Source organism: Balaenoptera physalus (genome assembly GCF_965194825.1).
Source record: "Balaenoptera physalus genome assembly, chromosome: 6".
In the NCBI taxonomy this organism is placed as follows: Eukaryota; Metazoa; Chordata; class Mammalia; order Artiodactyla; family Balaenopteridae; genus Balaenoptera; species Balaenoptera physalus.
The window spans coordinates 36,619,431-36,638,269 of record NC_138885.1 but is presented as its reverse complement, the minus strand read 5'-3'; the positions used below and the strand labels follow the sequence as shown (position 1 = coordinate 36,638,269).

The following is an 18,839-nucleotide window of genomic DNA, read 5'->3' as shown; positions in this document are numbered from 1 at the left end:
GTGTTAGAAATATTTTTCTTCTAAAATTTTAAGGAAATTTTCAAAATTGAACTTTGCCTATCAAGTGAGCCTATTAAACAGTGGCTCTCAAATTTTAGGGACTAGGTACGACTTTTAAATTGTTGACTCCTGGGGCCCCCTCTTGGAGGTACTCACTCTGTAGGTTTAGAGTTGGGTCCAGAAATCTGCTTTTTCAGGCAATTTTCAGGGACTCTAAGGTGATTCTGATGCACAGGGTCTGAAGAGACCCTGTTTTGGGTTGTAACAGCACATTCACCAGGCTAACAAACTTGACCTATCTCTTCAGGATGATGTACTGGACCATTGTTGGGGACCACTCCCACATAGAAGAAGCGGCCATGGACGGTACTCTGAGAAGAATTTTAGTACAAAAGAATTTACAGAGACCCACAGGTATGATATGTGTCCCACAGAGTCTAAAATGTGAAGTAGTGTGCTAAGTATAATAGTATTGCCATTCTTTCTAGTTTTGTTGGCAATATAATCATTTTTACAAGCAGATAAAATAATTTACAGTATGACTTTATAAAAGTCATTAACATTTCATGTTGTACTTTCCCAACTTGAAAGTCAGGTTCTTACCATACTGCTGGTGATATTATGGGGATGTTATTTGACAGTTACCTAAGTTATAAGGTTATTAGTAGGATTTCACCTGCATGACATTCTGACAGTTTATAGCATTGTGTTAGGGTGTTTTTACAGCTATGTGTTAATGATATTGGGATAGATGGTAATATTCCTAGAGGATGAGAGACTAAATGGATAGGCAGGTGGGAACATATAAACAATTTTTGTGAAAGACACTCACAGCTCTTTTCAATCTGGCTTTAATCTCCCTTCCAGCCATGTCATCTAAACTACCAGTCTATACTCTCTGTACTTCCAGGACTGTTCAGGAGCTCAGGTCTTTTTTCTGCATTCCTGTTCTTTCTCCTATGCCATTTTCCTTCCAGAGCCCTCATCTAGAATGCCCTTCCAACTTTTGTGTACCTAGAGGAATCTTACCAGTCTTGTAAGGTCTAAGTTTAGTACTTCCTCAATAAAACATTTTCATACTGCAGAAGCCTCAGAGATTTATGTGCCATCCCCCACCCCCTCCCACTACATCCCCATCAAAAAGGACACAATACGTTTTCTATAGCATATGTTATTTAACAATTAGGCTTTGCAGTCTCTTTCATAGTTGAAACTTTATATTTGGTACTTATATTTTTATTACTTTTAATGTGCCTTATGCCCTTTCCTCCAAGTAGATTGTTTTTACTCTTATAGGAAGGAGCAATCATTGGGATTTAATTTATTTATGTAGGTGTGTCTCAGTTCAGTGATTTAACAAATACTAATTGAACACTCACCTGGTGACAGAAATTGTTCCAGATGCTGAATAAATAAGTTCCTGCCCTTGTGAAGAGAGTTCCAATTCTCATGAAACTTACCTTCCTGTATAGGATAGAATATGTAGGATACATCATGTCAGATAATTATAAAAGCTATATAGAAAACAAAATATAAGAGATGGGCAGTTATGGGAAGGTACTATTTTAGTTACAATTATCAAAGTAGTCATCTCTAGAAAGGTGATATTTGAGAAGATGACTGAATGAAGAGAGATAGCAAACTATGTGATTATGTGAGGAAAGAGCTTTCCAAGTAGACAGAATGGCAAGTTATGAGTTAGGAATGAACTTAGCATGTGTAAGAAACAGCAATAATGTTAGGACAGTTGGCACTCCGTATCCATGGTAGGTTGAATTTACTGAACCCACAGATACTGAGGGCTGAGTATAACATGCCATTTTATATAAAGGACTTGAGCGTTCACAGGTTTTGATATTCATGGGGGATCCTATAACCAATCCCCTGCGGACACCAAGGGATGGCTGTATGCCTAGAAGCATATGATCAACTCGGGAGAATAGTAGATGTGAGAGTGACAAGGTGACCAGAGTCAGATCCTCCAGGACCTGGAACACACTGATAAGGACTGGATTCTATTCTAGCTTTAAGGGAAGCAAGCCACTGGGGATTTTGAGGAAAGTGGCATGATCTGCTCAAACACTATTTTATTTTTTAAAGAACTTTGTATTTCTTTTTCTTAACTTCTTTATTTTTAACTAATTTTAGACTTGTAGTAGAAAAGTTGGACAATTGATTTTAAAAAAGCTTCTCTGATGTTAACATCTTACATAGTCATAGTATACATAACATTATTTTCATTTTAAAAAATGACTCAGGAAGCAATGTATAGAATTGCCTGTCTGAGGGTTCTTATGAGGGAATCTGAGACAGGCATTCTTGGGAAATTTATTTATGAAGGGAGTGTTATTTCCTTGCTATCATGTGTTGTAGTTGTGGACATGACCAACCTAAGTCAATCAGATGGAGATATCTCACAGAAAATTGGAGATTTTAGTTCTGGAGCTCAAAGCAGAACTAGAAACTTAGTTCGGAGAACTGGCAATAGAAAACTGATGATTTAAAGTTGCTGGAGTTAAGACAGACAAGGGAGGAGAAAACAGAGAGGCTTCTTAGGGTAGAAATGTGTGAGATGCTTATATTCAGAAGAGTCAAGATCAAAAATAAAGACTACAGAGGTGTTTGAGCAATAGGAGCAAAGCAACAGAATTCAGTGCCATAATAGCTGACAGAAAAGTTTCAAAAGGAAGATGGTATACCCTACAGGGCATAGCATAGTGTATTAGACAGAAGAAATATGGAGTCGTAGAAAGAGTATAAGCCTTCCATTTATATAGGCTTGAGATAAAATTGAGCAACCTGCATAAACTTTTCAGCACCAATGTTCTTATTTATAAAATACATATGATAATATTTACCTTACCGAGAATTTATAACAATTCATTTATATCAGAAGTTAAAGCCAATGTAATTGATTGGTATAATTTCTTGAATACCTAAGAGGCTAAGAATAATTATAGAAATAATATGCCACGTACTAGAGCCTTGCATTTGTACCTTGTCCACCATAACTCCATAACATGAATTTTTTTTTTTTTGATGGCATCTGGCCCGTGAAGGTATTTCTTTTTTTTTTTTTAATTTAATTTTATTTTTATACAGCAGGTTCTTATTAGTTATCTATTTTATACATATTAGTGTATATATGTCAAACCCAATCTCCCAATTCATCCCACCAATACCACCCCCCCCCCTACTTTCCCCCCTTGGTGTCCATACATTTGTTCTCTACCTCTGTATCTCTATTTCTGCCTACAAACTGGTTCATCTGTATCATTATTCTAGATTCCACATATATACGTTAATATATGATCTTTGTTTTTCTCTTTCTGACTTACTTCACTCTGTATGACAGTCTCTAGGTCCATCTGCGTCTCTACAAATGACCCAATTTTGTTCCTTTTTATGGCTGAGTAATATTCCATTGTATATATGTACCACATCTTCTTTATCCATTCATCTGTCAGTGGGCATTTAGCTTGCTTCCATGACCTGGCTATTGTAAATAGTGCTGCAATGAACATTGGGATGCATGTGTCTTTTTGAATTATGGTTTTCTCTGGGTATATGCCCAGAAGTGGGATTGCTGGGTCATATGGTAATTCTACTTTTAGTTTTTTAAGGAACCTCCATATTGTTCTCCATAGTGGCTGTATCAATTTACATTCCCACCAACAGTGCAAGAGGGTTCCCTTTATCTCCACACCCTCTCCAGCATTTGTTGTTTGTAGATTTTCTGATGATGCCCATTCTAACTGGTGTGAGGTGATACCTCATTGGAGTTTTGATTTGCATTTCTCTAATAATTAGTGATGTTGAGCAGTTTTTCATGTGCCTCTTGGCCATCTGTATGTCTTCTTTGGAGAAGTGTCTGTTTAGGTCTTCTGCCCATTTATTGATTGGGTTGTTTGTTTTTTTAATATTGAGCTGCATGAGTTGTTTATATATTTTGGCGATTCATCCTTTGTCCATTGATTCGTTTGCAAATATCTTCTCCCATTCTAAGGGTTGTCTTTTCGTCTTGTTTATAGTTTCCTTTGCTGTGCAAAGACTTTTAAGTTTCATTAGGTCCCATTTGTTTATTTTTGTTTTTATTTCCATTTCTCTAGGAGGTGGGTCAAAAAAGATCTTGCTGTGATTTATGTCAGAGAGTGTTCTTCCTATGTTTTCCTCTAAGAGTTTTATACTGTCCAGTCTTACATTTAGGTATTGAATCCATTTTGAGTTTATTTTTGTGTATGGTGTTAGAGAGTGTTCTAATTTCATTCTTTTACATGTAGCTGTCCAGTTTTCCCAGCACCACTTATTGAAGAGACTGTCTTCTCTCCATTGTATATCCTTGCCTCCTTTGCCATAGATTAGTTGTGCATTTATAAGTGCATGAGTTTATCTCTGGGCTTTCTACCCTGTTCCATTGATCTATATTTCTATTTTTGTGCCAGTACCATACTGTCTTGATTACTGTAGCTTTGTAGTATAGTCTGAAGTCAGGGAGCCTGATTCCTCCAACTCCGTTTTTTCCCCTCAAGATTGCTTTGGCTATTCAGGGTCTTTTGTGTCTCCATACAAATTGTGAAATATTTTGTTCTAGTTCTGTAAAAAATTCCATTGGTAATTTGATAGGGATTGCATTGAATCTGTAGATTGCTTTGGGTAGTATAGTCATTTTCACAACATTGGTTCTTCCAATCCAAGAGCATGGTATATCTCTCCATCTGTTTGTGTCACCTTTGATTTCTTTCATCAGGGTCATAGTTTTCTGAGTACAGGTCTTTTATCTCCTTAGGTAGGTTTATTCCTAGGTATTTTATTCTTTTTGTTGCAATGGTGAATGGGATTGTTTCCTTAATTTCTCTTGCTGATCTTTTGTTGTTAGTGTATAGGAATGCAAGAGATTTCTGTGCATTAATTTTATATCCTGCAACTTTACCAAATTCATTGATTAGCTCTAGTAATTTTCTGGTGGCATCTTTAGGATTCTCTACATATAGTATCGTGTCATCTGCAAACAGTGACAGTTTTACTTCTTCTTTTCCAATTTGTATTCTTCTATTTCTTTTTCTTCTCTGATTGCCGTGGCTAGGACTTCCAAAACTATGTTGAATAATAGTGGTGAGACTGGACATCCTTGTCTTGTTCCTGATCTTAGAAGAAATGCTTTCAGTTTTTCACCATTGAGAATGATGTTTGCTGTGGGTTTGTTGTATATGGCCTTTATTATGTTGAGGTAGGTTCCCTCTATGCCCACTTTCTGGAGAGTTTTTATCATAAATGGGTGTTGAATTTGGTCAAAAGCTTTTTTTGCATCCATTGAGATGATCATATGGTTTTTATTCTTCCCTTTGTTAATATGGTGTATCACATTGATTGATTTGCATATATTGAAGAATCCCTGCATTCCTGGGATAAATCCCACTTGCTGAAGATGTATGACCCTTTTAATGTGTTTTTGGATTCTTTTTACTAGTATTTTGTTGATTTTTGCATCTATATTCATTATTCTATATTAGTCTGTAATTTTCTTTTTTTGTAGTGTCTTTGTCTGGTTTTGGTATCAGGGTGATGGTGGCTTTGTAGAATGAGTTTGGGAGTGTTCCTTCCTCTGCAATTTTTTTGCAAGAGTTTGAGAGGATGGGTGTTAGCTCTTCTATAAATGTTTGATAGACTTCACCTGTGAGGCCATCTGGTCCTGGACTTTTGTTTGCTGGAAGATTTTTAATCACAGTTTCAATTTCACTACTTGTGATTTGTCTGTCCACATTTTTTATTTCTTCCTGTTTCAGTCTTGGAAGGTTATACCTTTCTAAGAATTTGTCCATTTCTCCAGGTTGTCCATTTTATTGGCGTAGAGTTGCTTGTAGTAGTCTCTTAGGATGCTTTGTATTTCTGCGGTGTCCGTTGTAACTTCTCCTTTTTCATTTCTAATTTTATTGATTTGAATCCTCTCTGTCTTTTTCTTGATGAGTCTGGCTAATGGTTTATCAATTTTGTTTATCTTCTCAAAGAACCAGCTTTTATTTTTATTGATCTTTGCTATTGTTTTCTTTGTTTCTATTTCATTTATTTCTGCTCTGATCTTTATGATTTCTTTCCTTCTACTAACTTTGAGTTTTGCTTGCTCTTCTTTCTCTAGTTCCTTTAGATGTAAGATTAGATTGTTTATTTGATTTTTCTTGTTTCTTGAGGTAGGATTTCATTGCTATAAACTTCCCTCTTAAAACTGCTTTTGCTGCATCACATAGGTTTTGGATTGTCATGTTTTCATTGTCATTTGTCTCTATGTATTTTTTGATTTCCTCTTTGATTTCTTCAGTGATCTCTTGGTAATTTAGTAACGTATGGTTTAGCCTCCATGTGTTTGTTTTTTACATTATTTTCCCTGCAATTGATTTCTAATCTCATAGCATTGTGGTCAGAAAAGATGCTTGCTATGATTTCAATTTTCTTAAATTTACTGAGGCTTGATTTGTGAGCCAAGATGTGATCTATCCTGGAGAATGTTCTGTGTGCACTTGAGAAGAAAGTGTAATCTGCTGGTTTTGGAAGGAATGTCCTATAAATTCAGTTAAATCTATGTGGTCTATTGTGTCATTTAAAGGTTGTGTTTCCGTATTAATGTTCTGTCTGGATGATCTGTCCCTTGGTGTAAGTGAGGTGTTCCCCACTATTATTGTGTTACTGTTGATTTCCTCTTTTATAGCTTGTTAGCATTTACCTTATGTATTGAGGTGCTTCTATGTTGGGTACAGATATATTTATAATTGTTATATCTTCTTCTTGGATTGATCCCTTGATCATTATGTAGTGCCCTTCCTTGTCTCTTGTAAAATTCTTTATTTTAAAGTCTATTTTATCTGCTATGAGTATTGCTACTCCAGCTCTCTTTTGATTTCCATTTGTATGGAATATCTTTTTCCTTTCCCTCATTTTCAGTCTTTATGTGTCACTAGGTCTGAAGTGGGTCTCTTGTGGACAGCATATATATGGCTCGTTTTTGTATCCATTCAGCGAGCCTGTGTCTTTTGGTTGGAGCATTTAATCCATTCACATTTAAGGTGATTATCGATATGTATGTTCCTATGACCATTTTCTTAAGTGCTGTGTGTTTGTTTTGTAGGTCCTTTTCTTCTCTTGTGTTTCGAACTTGGAGAAGTTCTTTTAGCATTTGTTGTAGAGCTGGTTTGGTGGTGCTGAATTCTCTTAGCTTTTGCTTGTCGGTAAAGCTTTTGATTTCTTTGTCAAATCTGAATGAGATCCTTGCCAGGTAGAGTAATCTTGGTTGTAGGTTTTTCCCTTTCATCACTTTAAATATATCGTGCCACTCCCTTCTGGCTTGTAGAGTATCTGCTGAGAAATTAGCTGTTAACCTATGGGAGTTCCCTTGTATGTTATTTGTCGTTTTTCCCTTGTTGCTTTTAATAATTTTTCTTTGTCTTTAATTTTTGTCAATTTGATTACTGTGTGTCTCGGGATGTTCCTCCTTGGGTTTATCCTGCCTGGGACTCTGTGCACTTCCTGTACTTGGGTGGCTATTTCCTTTCCCATATTAGGGAAGTTTTCGACTATGATCTCTTCAAATATTTTCTTGGGTCCTTTCTCTCTCTCTTCTCCTGGGATTTCTATAATGCGAATGTTGGTGTGTTTAATATTGTCCCAAAGGTCTCTTAGTCTGTCTTCATTTCTTTTCATTCTCTTTTCTTTATTCTGTTCTGCAGCAGTGAATTCCACCATTCTGTCATACAGGTCACTTATCCGTTCTTCTGCCTCAGTTATTCTGCTATTGATTCCTTCTAGTGGATTTTTCATTTCAGTTACTGTATTGTTCATCTGTTTGTTTGTTCTTTAATTCTTCTAGGTCTTTGTTAAACATTTCTTGCATCTTCTGATCTTTGCCTCCATTCTTTTTCCAAGGTCTTGGATCATCTTCACTCTCATTATTCTGAATTCTTTTTCTGGAAGGCTGCCTATCTCCACTTCATTTAGTTGTTTTTCTGGGGTTTTATCTTGTTCCTTCATCTGGTACATAGTCCTCTGCCTTTTCGTTTTGTCTATCTTTCTGTGAATGTGGTTTTCGTTCCACAGGCTTCAGGATTGTAGTTCTTCTTGCTTCTGCTGTCTGCCCTCTGGTGGATGAGGCTATCTAAGAGGCTTGTGCAAGCTACCTGATGGGAGGGACTGGTGGTGGGTAGAGCTGGGTATTGATCTGGTGGGCAGATCTCAGTAAAACTTTAATCTGCTTGTCTGCTGATGGGTGGGGCTGAGTCCCCTCCCTGTTTCTTTTTGGCCTGAGGCGACCCAGCACTGGAGCCTACAGGCTCTTTGGTGGGGCTAATGGCGGACTCCGGGAGGGCTCACACCAAGGAGTATTTCCCAGAACTTCTGCTGCCAGTGTCCTTGTTCCCGCGGTGAGCCACAGCCGCCCCCCGCCTCTGCAGGAGACCCTCCAACACTAGCAGGTAGGTCTGGTTCAGTCTCCTTTTGGTTCACTACTCCTTCCCGCTGGGTCCTGATGCTCACATTACTTTGTGTGTTCCCTCCAAGAATGAAGTCTCTGTTTCCCCCAGTCCTGTCGAAGTCCTGTAATCAAATCCTGCTAGCCCTCAAAGTCTGATTCTCTGGGAATTCCTCCTCCCATTGCCGGACCCCCAGGTTGGGAAGACTGATGTGGGGCTCAGAACCTTTACTCAGTGGGTGGACTTATGTGGTATTATTGTTCTCCAGTTTGTAAGTCACCCACCCAGCAGTTATGGGATTTGATTTTATTGTGATTGCTCCCTACCTACCATTTCATTGCGGCTTCTCCTATGTCTTTGGATGTGGGGTATCTTTTTTGGTGAGTTCCAGTGTCTTCCTGTCAATGATTGTTCAGCAGTTAGTTGTCCCATGAATGTATTTCTACTGCCAGTCCTGTAGTGCTGAGTGGCTCACAGGTGCAATACTAGTTTTAAGGGGACCAATTATTATTTTTATCCACATTTAAAAATGTCATTTAGTATATTTTGTTAATTTGATTAATTTTCTTATTGTATATCAATTAGAATTCTGTAAGATTTTTAAAAATCCACACACCACATGTAAAAATTTATTGCTTTACTTCATGCCTACCTGCTTAATAAATGAATTTCTTAATATTGGAAATGCTAGTCTTGTATTATTAGGCAGGATTTTATTCCATCAAGCAGAAACATCTCTCAATGTTGTCTTTATCTTTAATAACCCTTAAGTATGGCATGCCAAATGTTATTGATATACAAATGAGTCAAAAACAAATCTCAGAAGATTTTTAGGAAATAATAGATAATTTAGATTTTATAAATAGCATATTACTAGAAAGTAACAATGAAAAGCTGGCAGTTAGTCATTCTGCATCTGTATGCATATATACATGTTATATGTGGGAGAACATGTGCACTTATGCAAATATATTCTATAAGATATCCTTACATGGAAGTACATTCATTGCTTATGTCTTCCTAGAAACATCTTAGACTTATTCGTACCTATATTCTCTCTTTTATTGGTGGATGTTTATAAATATTTGACCTGATTCCAAAGTTATTATATGAAATCAGTAACTATAATAATGCCTCTGTTTCCCTCCATGTGTAATCTCTTGTCCTTTACATTTGGGGTTTATAGGAAATTCTATCTTTCCTTGATGCATCCATGAATGACTGTGTGCACTAGGCTGCAGTACATTTGGTTATACTCTGTACTTCAATAGAGTAAAGGTGATATCGGCATTATGAACAGCAATAGGAATAGATAGAAAATTGTCTCTGTCCCTTTATGTAACCTCTGTGCATTCTAGGGTTGGAATTGTACTGATCGGATAGTTAACCCACCACCCAGACAGCCCTATATTTGCTCACTACCAGCACTGCCATTGCCTCCTTTCCAAACTCATGAGAATACCTCAGTTCTCTGGGCTTTGAAAGCACTCGTTATCTCCATACTTGGTACTCCATAATCTACTGCTTTAATGAGACAGTAGATCATTGACTCCTTAATGTATAATCTATGTGCCCAGCAAGACCATAACAGGTTAAACCAAAACCATAATGGATATTCTTGTTATATCCCCTGTAGAATGTTATAGTGCCTGTAATTAGTATGTGCTTAAGACTAATTACATGTTGAATGAATGAAGAGATGAATGCCTGCAATTTTTAACACTCTAACCCATGGTATGGTATTAAGATCTCTTTTAATAAATGGCACACTTCGTTTTGTTAGGCCCTATATTAAATACAAGAAGCATAATCTATATTCTTATTCAGTCAATTGTGTGGTGGTTGAGTAGGACGCTCCATGAGAGCAGGAACATGATCTGTTTTATTCTTTGCTACATACTAGTACCTGGCAGTGTATGGTGCAAGAGAGTTGCCTTACAAATATGTATTGAGTTAATGAATTCTGTGTCGGATAAGGATACTTTCCAGTTTTCCCTGCAGTAGAAGGGCATGTAGAATTACATGAGTCTGATTTAAATACCATATTATTTGATATCCAGAAGCTTATTTATGTTACCTTTCCCTCTTCTCAAATCGTGGCAGTTTCTGAGAGAATAAACAAGTACACACTGGCCCTGGACCAGTCGTAATTATTTGATTCACTCAGTAAATTCTTTGTCATTGACCAACAAAAGATCTCTAATTAAATGAAATAGATAAAAACTTAAGGACTATTTTGCAATTCCTTGATACATTATTTTACTAACACTCATAAGTAGGTATGTGTGTGTGCATGTATGGTGTGTGTGTGTGTGTGTATATATATATATTACATATATATATACATATATGTATAAAAACAACTTTAATGTAGTTTGGAATCTAAGACCCTATGTAGGCAACCTATCTCAAAAAATACTTCTAACAATTTTTTAAAAATAAATTTGACATAGTGGTAAGTATTTTTAGTTTTTTAGACCCCTCTTATACCTCTTAAATCAAGAATAGGGTAGTGCACACCTGTTGGGTATTACTACCTTACAAATCTTGACTTTCCTTTAACACAAAATGTATAAAATCTTTTTCTCTCTTTCTGAAAACATAGTGATTTTAATTTATTTCTCTCTCCAAGTTTTCTCTCTTAAATATCACATTGGTACTGTGGTAATTTCTCATAAGATTTTACCATTTTCTTTCTTCTTTTTAGATCATAGTGGAAATAGGGGAACTAGTGGGAGGATCTTGGAAAATTTCAGAGTTCAACAAAAGTTAGATTCAAAAATCTCTAAAATGTAACAGTAGTCTTGATATCATGGGAGATGTTAAGAAAATGAATACACGATTAGGGTCATTATCATGTGCTCCTAAAACTTATTGAGACTTTATCTTTCATAACACTTCCAAACTGTGATTCCATTATGCTTGATTAGAACAAGTATGACATTTTATTTTAAATCTTCTGTGCTTACACGACTTGGTTCCAAATATTCACCATTCCCAGTTCAGATAAGAATAACTTTCCTGGGAATTGATTTTTTCCCCCATTTTATTATTGCTTCTTTATTAAAGACAAAAAATAGATGTGATTTTTTTAAAGATATAGAAATGAACTTGTTCTTTCATATAAACTTGACTCATCGCTATAACAAAAAAGTAAGTTGATTCCTTTTTTAACTTTTTAATTTAAAAGACTATCTGTTTTATTAAAGGGCTTAAGGAAAAATCAAAATCATTGATTTGTGGATGTGGGGGAATATAAATCCCACTCATCTAAAAGCTTTGTTATATAATTTTTATCTAGATGTAATTCCATCCAAAATAGTACGGTATGGGACTGGAGATGATAAAGATGTGTTTGTCTTAAGCCTAGACTAACAATGCAATGTATGACACGTTTGAGAAATTTTTACTGCTGCTGAATCTGAGGAAACAATATTGGTAATTAAATTAGATTACACACCCATTGTTTTCTTCTTTTCTATGATTAACAAATTTAATATTCAAATGTAGAGACCCATTATGTTGGGAACAGCTTTTTATAAAAAAGCTCCTCCCTTGCGCCATACACTGCCAAGTACTAGTATGTAGTATTGTATTTACACCGGTGGAAAAGAAAGAAAAGCGTTTTCAATCTTTCTGAGATAACCTTTTTGAAATAGAATGGTGGCAGCAGGAAGCTGCATCGTTTTATGGTTCATGTTACCCATAATTATACATGAAGAAACAAAAACCTAATTCCCAGCATAACTCCAAATAACAAATTAATCATTGAGCAGAAACTAGTAAAACATGGGCCACTTGTTTTAATTGTTAACTCATTTCTCAGAGGCTGATTGGGCATACAACATCTTTATATTCTACTTGAGGAGAAATATTTATATTTAGTTTGATTACATTTGGGATAGATCTACATACTGAACTGAAGAATTATTCCCAAATGATTTTCACCATGATATGCTTTCATTTTGATTGTTAATCTTGGCCCATCTACACAGGAATACAATTAGTGTAAACTCGAAAATACTTTTCATTCAGTTGCCTTGCCGTTGAGAGGTACCTCGGTTTTTTTCTTGAATGAGCTGATTCAGAAAGCTCTTTAGCATTCAGGTGCCAAAGGTATTTTGATTGCATTGTACTATCAAAGTATGTCATATCTAAAGACTAACTATGTCGTAAAAATTGAATATCTATAGCAGTGAGGATTTGTTATATAATTCATATGTCATAGATTTTACTCTTCTATACTGAATGAAGTTTACTTAAGGTATTATGTGTTGATATTTGTGCAAGAAGACACTGGCTAGACTCCAATCACATGAAATACAAAATAAAAACTTGAATAAATAGCAAAACATGATTTTTTACTACATATTATGTTAGTCCATTGGTATTCACTAACAGATACTGATGATATAAAGAAAGACAAACAGTCTCAGAGCAAATTAATGATTAGACTAGAAAAATAGAGTGAAAAATTTAAGTATCAATACAACTAGAACCTTAATTAAGGAATTTACTATTCATTCTTCCCTACTATAAACATCAATCTTTAGTCAATTTATACTTCAGCCTGCACACAGGTGTTTCATAACACTATAGACTAACTCCAAATGGGTGAAAATATCTTATGATTAGGCCCATGAACCTTTTCTTTTCTGAGAAATGCACCTTCATGAAAAGATTCAAAATATAACTAATTACACTGAATTATTTTAACTAATGGTTGGGTAAGTGATTTCAATGATGAAAGTATCATGGGAAATTCTTTTAGAAAATAACCATAATTAAGAAAGAAGTGTAGAAAGGAAAGATATTTAGGGTAGCTTTCCCTATGTGAAGTAAGATTTTTTTGCCACAGTTTATTAAATAAATTCTATGTAATCTATACACATGTATTTCAGATAGGGATTAAGCTATATCAGTTTTTCTGATTTTTGCACTACTGTGATATAGACTGGGTAATTTCTAAGATGTTTGAAGAAAAATGTCAATTAAGACATTAAAAGAGCAGAAACATAATTTTAAATAATCTCAAGTGTATTGCTGTTATTTGTCTGTGTGTATTGATTTTGCAGGTCTGGCCGTGGATCATTTCAGTGAACGGATATACTGGGCTGACCTTGAGCTCTCTGTTATTGGCAGCGTTCTATATGACGGCTCTGATTCAGTAATCTCTGTCAGCAGCAAACAAGGTTTGTGAAGTGCTCTTGTTTTTGCTTTTAATTATCACTGAAAGTATTAAATAATGATACATAAATATAAGTATGAAAGCTTTACATTCTGTATTTCCTCAAATTCTTTCTCTTTTCAACTTACAGCTCTTACTATTCATTACAATTTTCATTCTTACTAGAATAACAAAGAGGCCAGGCCAGAAGAACTTCTTGACTCTAGAACAAACGTGGTTCATTGCTACACGGATTCAAAAAATATTCATTCTGTTTGTTGCTTCCGTGGATATTCTATTCTGAGCAGAACACTTCAAGTAGTCGATATTAGTGCCTGTGAATGCTAATTTTTATTTCAAATTGCAGTGATGAGTAGGAAATGAGTTATTGTATACAGTAAAACATCATAATAAAAATTATTATTTTAGGTAGTTGATAGGGATATTCTCATCCATGTGAAAAGCAATATGTAAAAATGACAACTTACCTCTCACACAAGTGACTGCAGAATCTACATGAGCTCTTCTTTTGTGGCACCCTTTTTGTATCTCCATCTCTGTGTCTACCTCCTATTTTTTACTCTCATTTTTGACTCCTTTCTGTGCTTCACACTTTTTTTGCCTGGCAGTCTCAGTTCTTTCTGATGAAACTAATTGATTTCCCTTCTGTGCTTCTTTCCCTTTCCTACCAAAACCGCTTACCTATTTAACACCAATTGTTCACAATATATACTTGAGGTTTTTATATTTACATATTTTATTTACTGAATATTGCTTTGCTTCCTTTTTTTTTTTAAAACAAAAGCAGAGAAGTTTCAAGAAAAATAATTGCATTGAACTTTCACTGTGTCTTTACTGGAAGTGTGTGTTTTTTGTATGATAACCCTAGATGGAAGAAAATTCCGTATTCATGTAATTGATTGTAAAAATTTAGCTGTTTTAGCTTAAGTGTACACTTTACTATTTTAAGGAACATTGAAGGAAAATATACGTTAAAAGGCATTTTATGTTTTACAACCTTTAGATAATAAGTGAAATATAAATGTTATTATTTTACTTGTTTAAATTTCAGTACCAAAAGTTATATTTTTATAAATTCTCTCAAATAATAGCCATTTTGTAAAATATGAAAAATTGTTATTATTATTATTATTACTATTCTTATCAGCCATACTAGTCATATGTATGATTACCAATTGCCAGTTTGTTTTCTTAACCCCATTTCTAAAACAGATAATAGTAATGCCAAATTTTGGAGGAGGATTTTACTGTTTAAAATCAGTTCATGATTGATTGATAAAATTGTCATTCAGGTAATCTAATTTGACCACTAATTTTATACAGAACACAAAATGATAATTTTGTAAATTCCTGGTTTTGAGCAATGGATACCATTGGCCTGTAGGCTTTTTGTTGTTGTTGTTTGCAAACTGTACAGCAGAAAATATTACTGTGTATAATAAGTCCCCTAGCCAATGCTTTGTGATGGTGATGATGATTAAAGTGATGATGGAAGTGTTTTTTATGTTCTGAGTGACAAGTTTAATATCTCACATATTTCTACTGCTAATAAATTAATCCTAACAACATTACAGCTAATATTAAAAACATTCTAATTCTGAAAGGTTTTTTATGAACAGGAATACGATTTTCTATATGATCTTGGATAAACTTAGTTTTCTTAAGTCTGAGTATTTATATTGCAACCCTTACAGCTCCATTTTTTAAAAATTCTAGGCTTGTTACATCCACACAGGATTGATGTCTTCGAAGATTATATATATGGAGCAGGACCTAAAAATGGTGTATTTCGAGTACAAAAATTTGGCCATGGTTCAGTAGAGTACCTAGCTTTAGATGTTGATAAAACAAAAGGTGTTTTGATTTCTCATCGCTATAAACAACTAGACTGTAAGTATAATATTTTATACTATTGTCTATATTGGCAAAGTTTCTTTCTTATGACTCTCAAAATAAAGTATTTTTAAATTCTTAACTCTATTCATGGCTTAACCCCAATAAGTTAAGTCACTTTAATTTTGATATCACCAGACTTTTCAAATTACCAAAGACAAGAAATAAATAATGCAATAGTTGCTATTTTTGCTAAAACAGGTATGAAAATTTCAGGATTTGTTTGTATTTTCTTGGAATTAGAATTAACTTTGTTATAAAAATTTGTCTCTTATTTTGTTTTTTCTAAATTCTTAATAAAACCTTGTGGGTCTATAGATAAACCACGCAAGTAAGGAAATTTGTCATTAGCCTTTTTCACTCACTGATAACCAAGTAAAAATCATAGCTTTAACATTTCATCTTTAAAGGTATCTGAGGAGAACTGTTCCCAAGGGTTGTATTTTCTCTCATGGTTTATGATTTTTATTGTTACTTTCTCTCCTAGAAAAAAATAGATAAATAATTGACATAGTTATTTTGAAAGATCTGTTTCAAACACAGCCATAAAAAATATCGAAGAACAAAGGAATAAAATGTGGCTGAAATTCTAATGATCTGTGTTTATATATGAGTTCACCCTTCAAAAAACTGTTTCAGATTTACTTATAATTACTCTTTATGACAAATAAAAAGGGATTTAACCTCATTTGGTATGATGGTCTGGAAAGGTAACAATTGATATTTACCAAATCAGTTTTGGAAACAGATTAAAACAACATATATACCCCTAAAACCTTCCTGAAATTCTATTCAGTGTTTTGCTACTCTTTGCTAATGATCTGACACATATGGTTCCAAGGTTATTATGAGGACATTCCCTCTCATCCTCTAGTTCTGTTTGATTCATATTCATAGTCAAATATTTCCACCTTCATAAAAAATAAATAAATAAAAGTCTGCCCTAAGTATAATAGGTGTTTGATTAGTGGTTCTTACAGAATGAAAGCCACTTTCATAGTCACCATTTCACTACCTAGATACCATTTCTGTTTCATTCTAATGACAGATCCTGCATGGAAAGCCACGCAGCAGCTGTGGCTGCAGAGGATACCGACTGGATAGAAATATAGACAAAAATAAATGTGGTACCCATTTATCCATGCACACAAACTCCTATCTGATGGAAAGGACACCATATTAAACATGTTTTTTAGGGGAAAAAGTCATGTTTTGTTTGTGTTCTGACAGACAACTACATATGGATTTTAAGCCTTTGTAAATACCGGGGGGGGGGTGCTGTTTCTGTCTGTTAAACCAGTTTTGAAACTACCTAAATTTGCCAAAGGAAAAGTGACAAAGTAGGTGCTTGAATAGTTTATTCTCCCTCATGGGAAATGTAAAGTAGGGTAAAGTTTCTATTAATGATAAATGTTAGGTAGTAATTTCTTTTCATCTATAAAGGAGAATTGGAATATTGAAATAAGATACTCCCAGTAAAAATTTGATGTTATTTCTTTTCAACATTGCTAATTTGTCATTTCACCTTATTGAATTTTATGTTTTTGAAACCTATTGTATTTATAGTTACGTGTTTCTTTTTTCTTTTGTTTTGTTTTGATCAGTACCCAATCCATGCTCGGATCTAGCATGTGAATTCCTCTGTTTGCTGAATCCCTCCGGGGCCACCTGTGTGTGCCCAGAAGGAAAATATTTGCTTAATGGCACCTGCAATGATGACAGCCTGTTAGGTAGGTAAACTTCATTATTCTGTAAATAATGAATTACTGTGTACAGTAAATGTTCACAACTACTGAAACTGAGCAGTAATAGCTACTCAGTCATCACTGATATCATTTCCATGATATCACTGGTTCTTGAATGCCTGTGTAAACTATTCTTTTCTCTGATGGTGACTTTCCGTCAGTTCTTTCTACATTTGTTCACAAAGCTGCATTGAGCACTTACTATGCATCGAAGACTAGATTAAGAACTTTGATGTCACACACAGAATCAAGAGACCTGTTTATATAGCTCCTGTATCAGTAAAGATAATGATATTTCTGATGGTGCCATTCTGCTATTAGTTTAAACCCAACTCCCAAATCCATTTATTCATTTAGCAACTTTATATATGTTTTGGGTGCCAACACTAATTTAGAAACTGATGATTAATTTAGAAAGTAAATCTTAGTTTCCTCTGTGTAAAATTTGATTAACAGTAAATACTACTACTACTACTAATAATAATAAATATTTTGAGGGCTTGTGAGCAAAGCATAACACTGATTTAGAAACAAAGGACTAAGTTAGAAACAAAACTGAAAATATTTCTTCATTCAAGAAGTTTATATTTTAGAAGCTAGAGGTTGGGACAAACATTTAAAAACTTGAAACATTATTTCAGATGCTAGTATGTATTAAATAGCAAAACAGAAAAAATCAAATGAAAAAAATCAAAACTGAAAATAATGTGATGGGAAAGGGAAAGAGATGTCTCTTGGATATCCAGGCAGACTTTCAATAAGCTTCCTCATATTCAAGACATTAGCCATAATGGGAAAAAATGCTACTAAGAGAAAAGAAAATCAACACATTAATTTTATGTCACAGACAAAAATGCAGTGCTCCAAAAATCACTTGAGGGTCACAGCAAACATTTTTCCAATGAGATACACACTTAGGATCTCTTCATAGCAGGGCTTCCTACCGGTTGTATTTCTCTGTTTGAATGAACTCCTCATGTAAACACAGTGTCTTTGCCCTCAGTCAGCATCTCTACCCCCATATCATTGTCTCATTGTTCTCTGCTGGGGGTTATGCCAGCTGAAGACTTTTGCCTTTCCAAAGGCACTCAGTGTCTAAAACTGTCACAGCTCTTTCATTTAATATGTATTTTAAGCATTTGATATGCAAAGCGGAAGAGGTTGAAAAGATGAAATGATGAATGACACAAACACCAATAAATACTTATGTGAATAGTGATATAAGCCACAAAAGAGACAGACTTTATACTATTATGAGGAATTAGATGATTATCCAGTTAGAGAATTGATTAGAATTTCCTATAGAATATGACATTAGAACAAGATCTGCAAAGATAGATTATATTTAGATTAAGTAGGAATGAAGGAGGAGGACACTGAGACAGAGGAAACTGTCTGAAAAGTCACGAAAGCATGGACTGTAAAGAAAATAATGAGTCATTTATTCCAGTTAGTGTGTAGGATGTGCCACTGTGGGTGGCAGTTGGAACATTCTTAACGGAGAGCTAAATATGAATCACGATTGGTATTTTGGATGGGTACTTTAGTGCCAGTCATTGA

At 34.7% G+C, this 18,839-nt stretch overlaps 1 protein-coding gene across 1 annotated transcript in view; it reads left to right on the top strand.

Annotated features, from left to right (window-relative positions):
* The window catches only part of LRP1B (LDL receptor related protein 1B), a 1,885,740-nt gene that overhangs the window by 1,764,666 nt on the left and 102,235 nt on the right, over nt 1-18,839 (top strand). The window contains exons 80-83 of the mRNA XM_082465229.1: nt 308-414; nt 13,529-13,645; nt 15,358-15,531; nt 17,139-17,264. Of these exons, the coding sequence (XP_082321355.1) occupies nt 308-414; nt 13,529-13,645; nt 15,358-15,531; nt 17,139-17,264 (524 nt within the window). The remainder of the gene's footprint in view (nt 1-307; nt 415-13,528; nt 13,646-15,357; nt 15,532-17,138; nt 17,265-18,839) is intronic.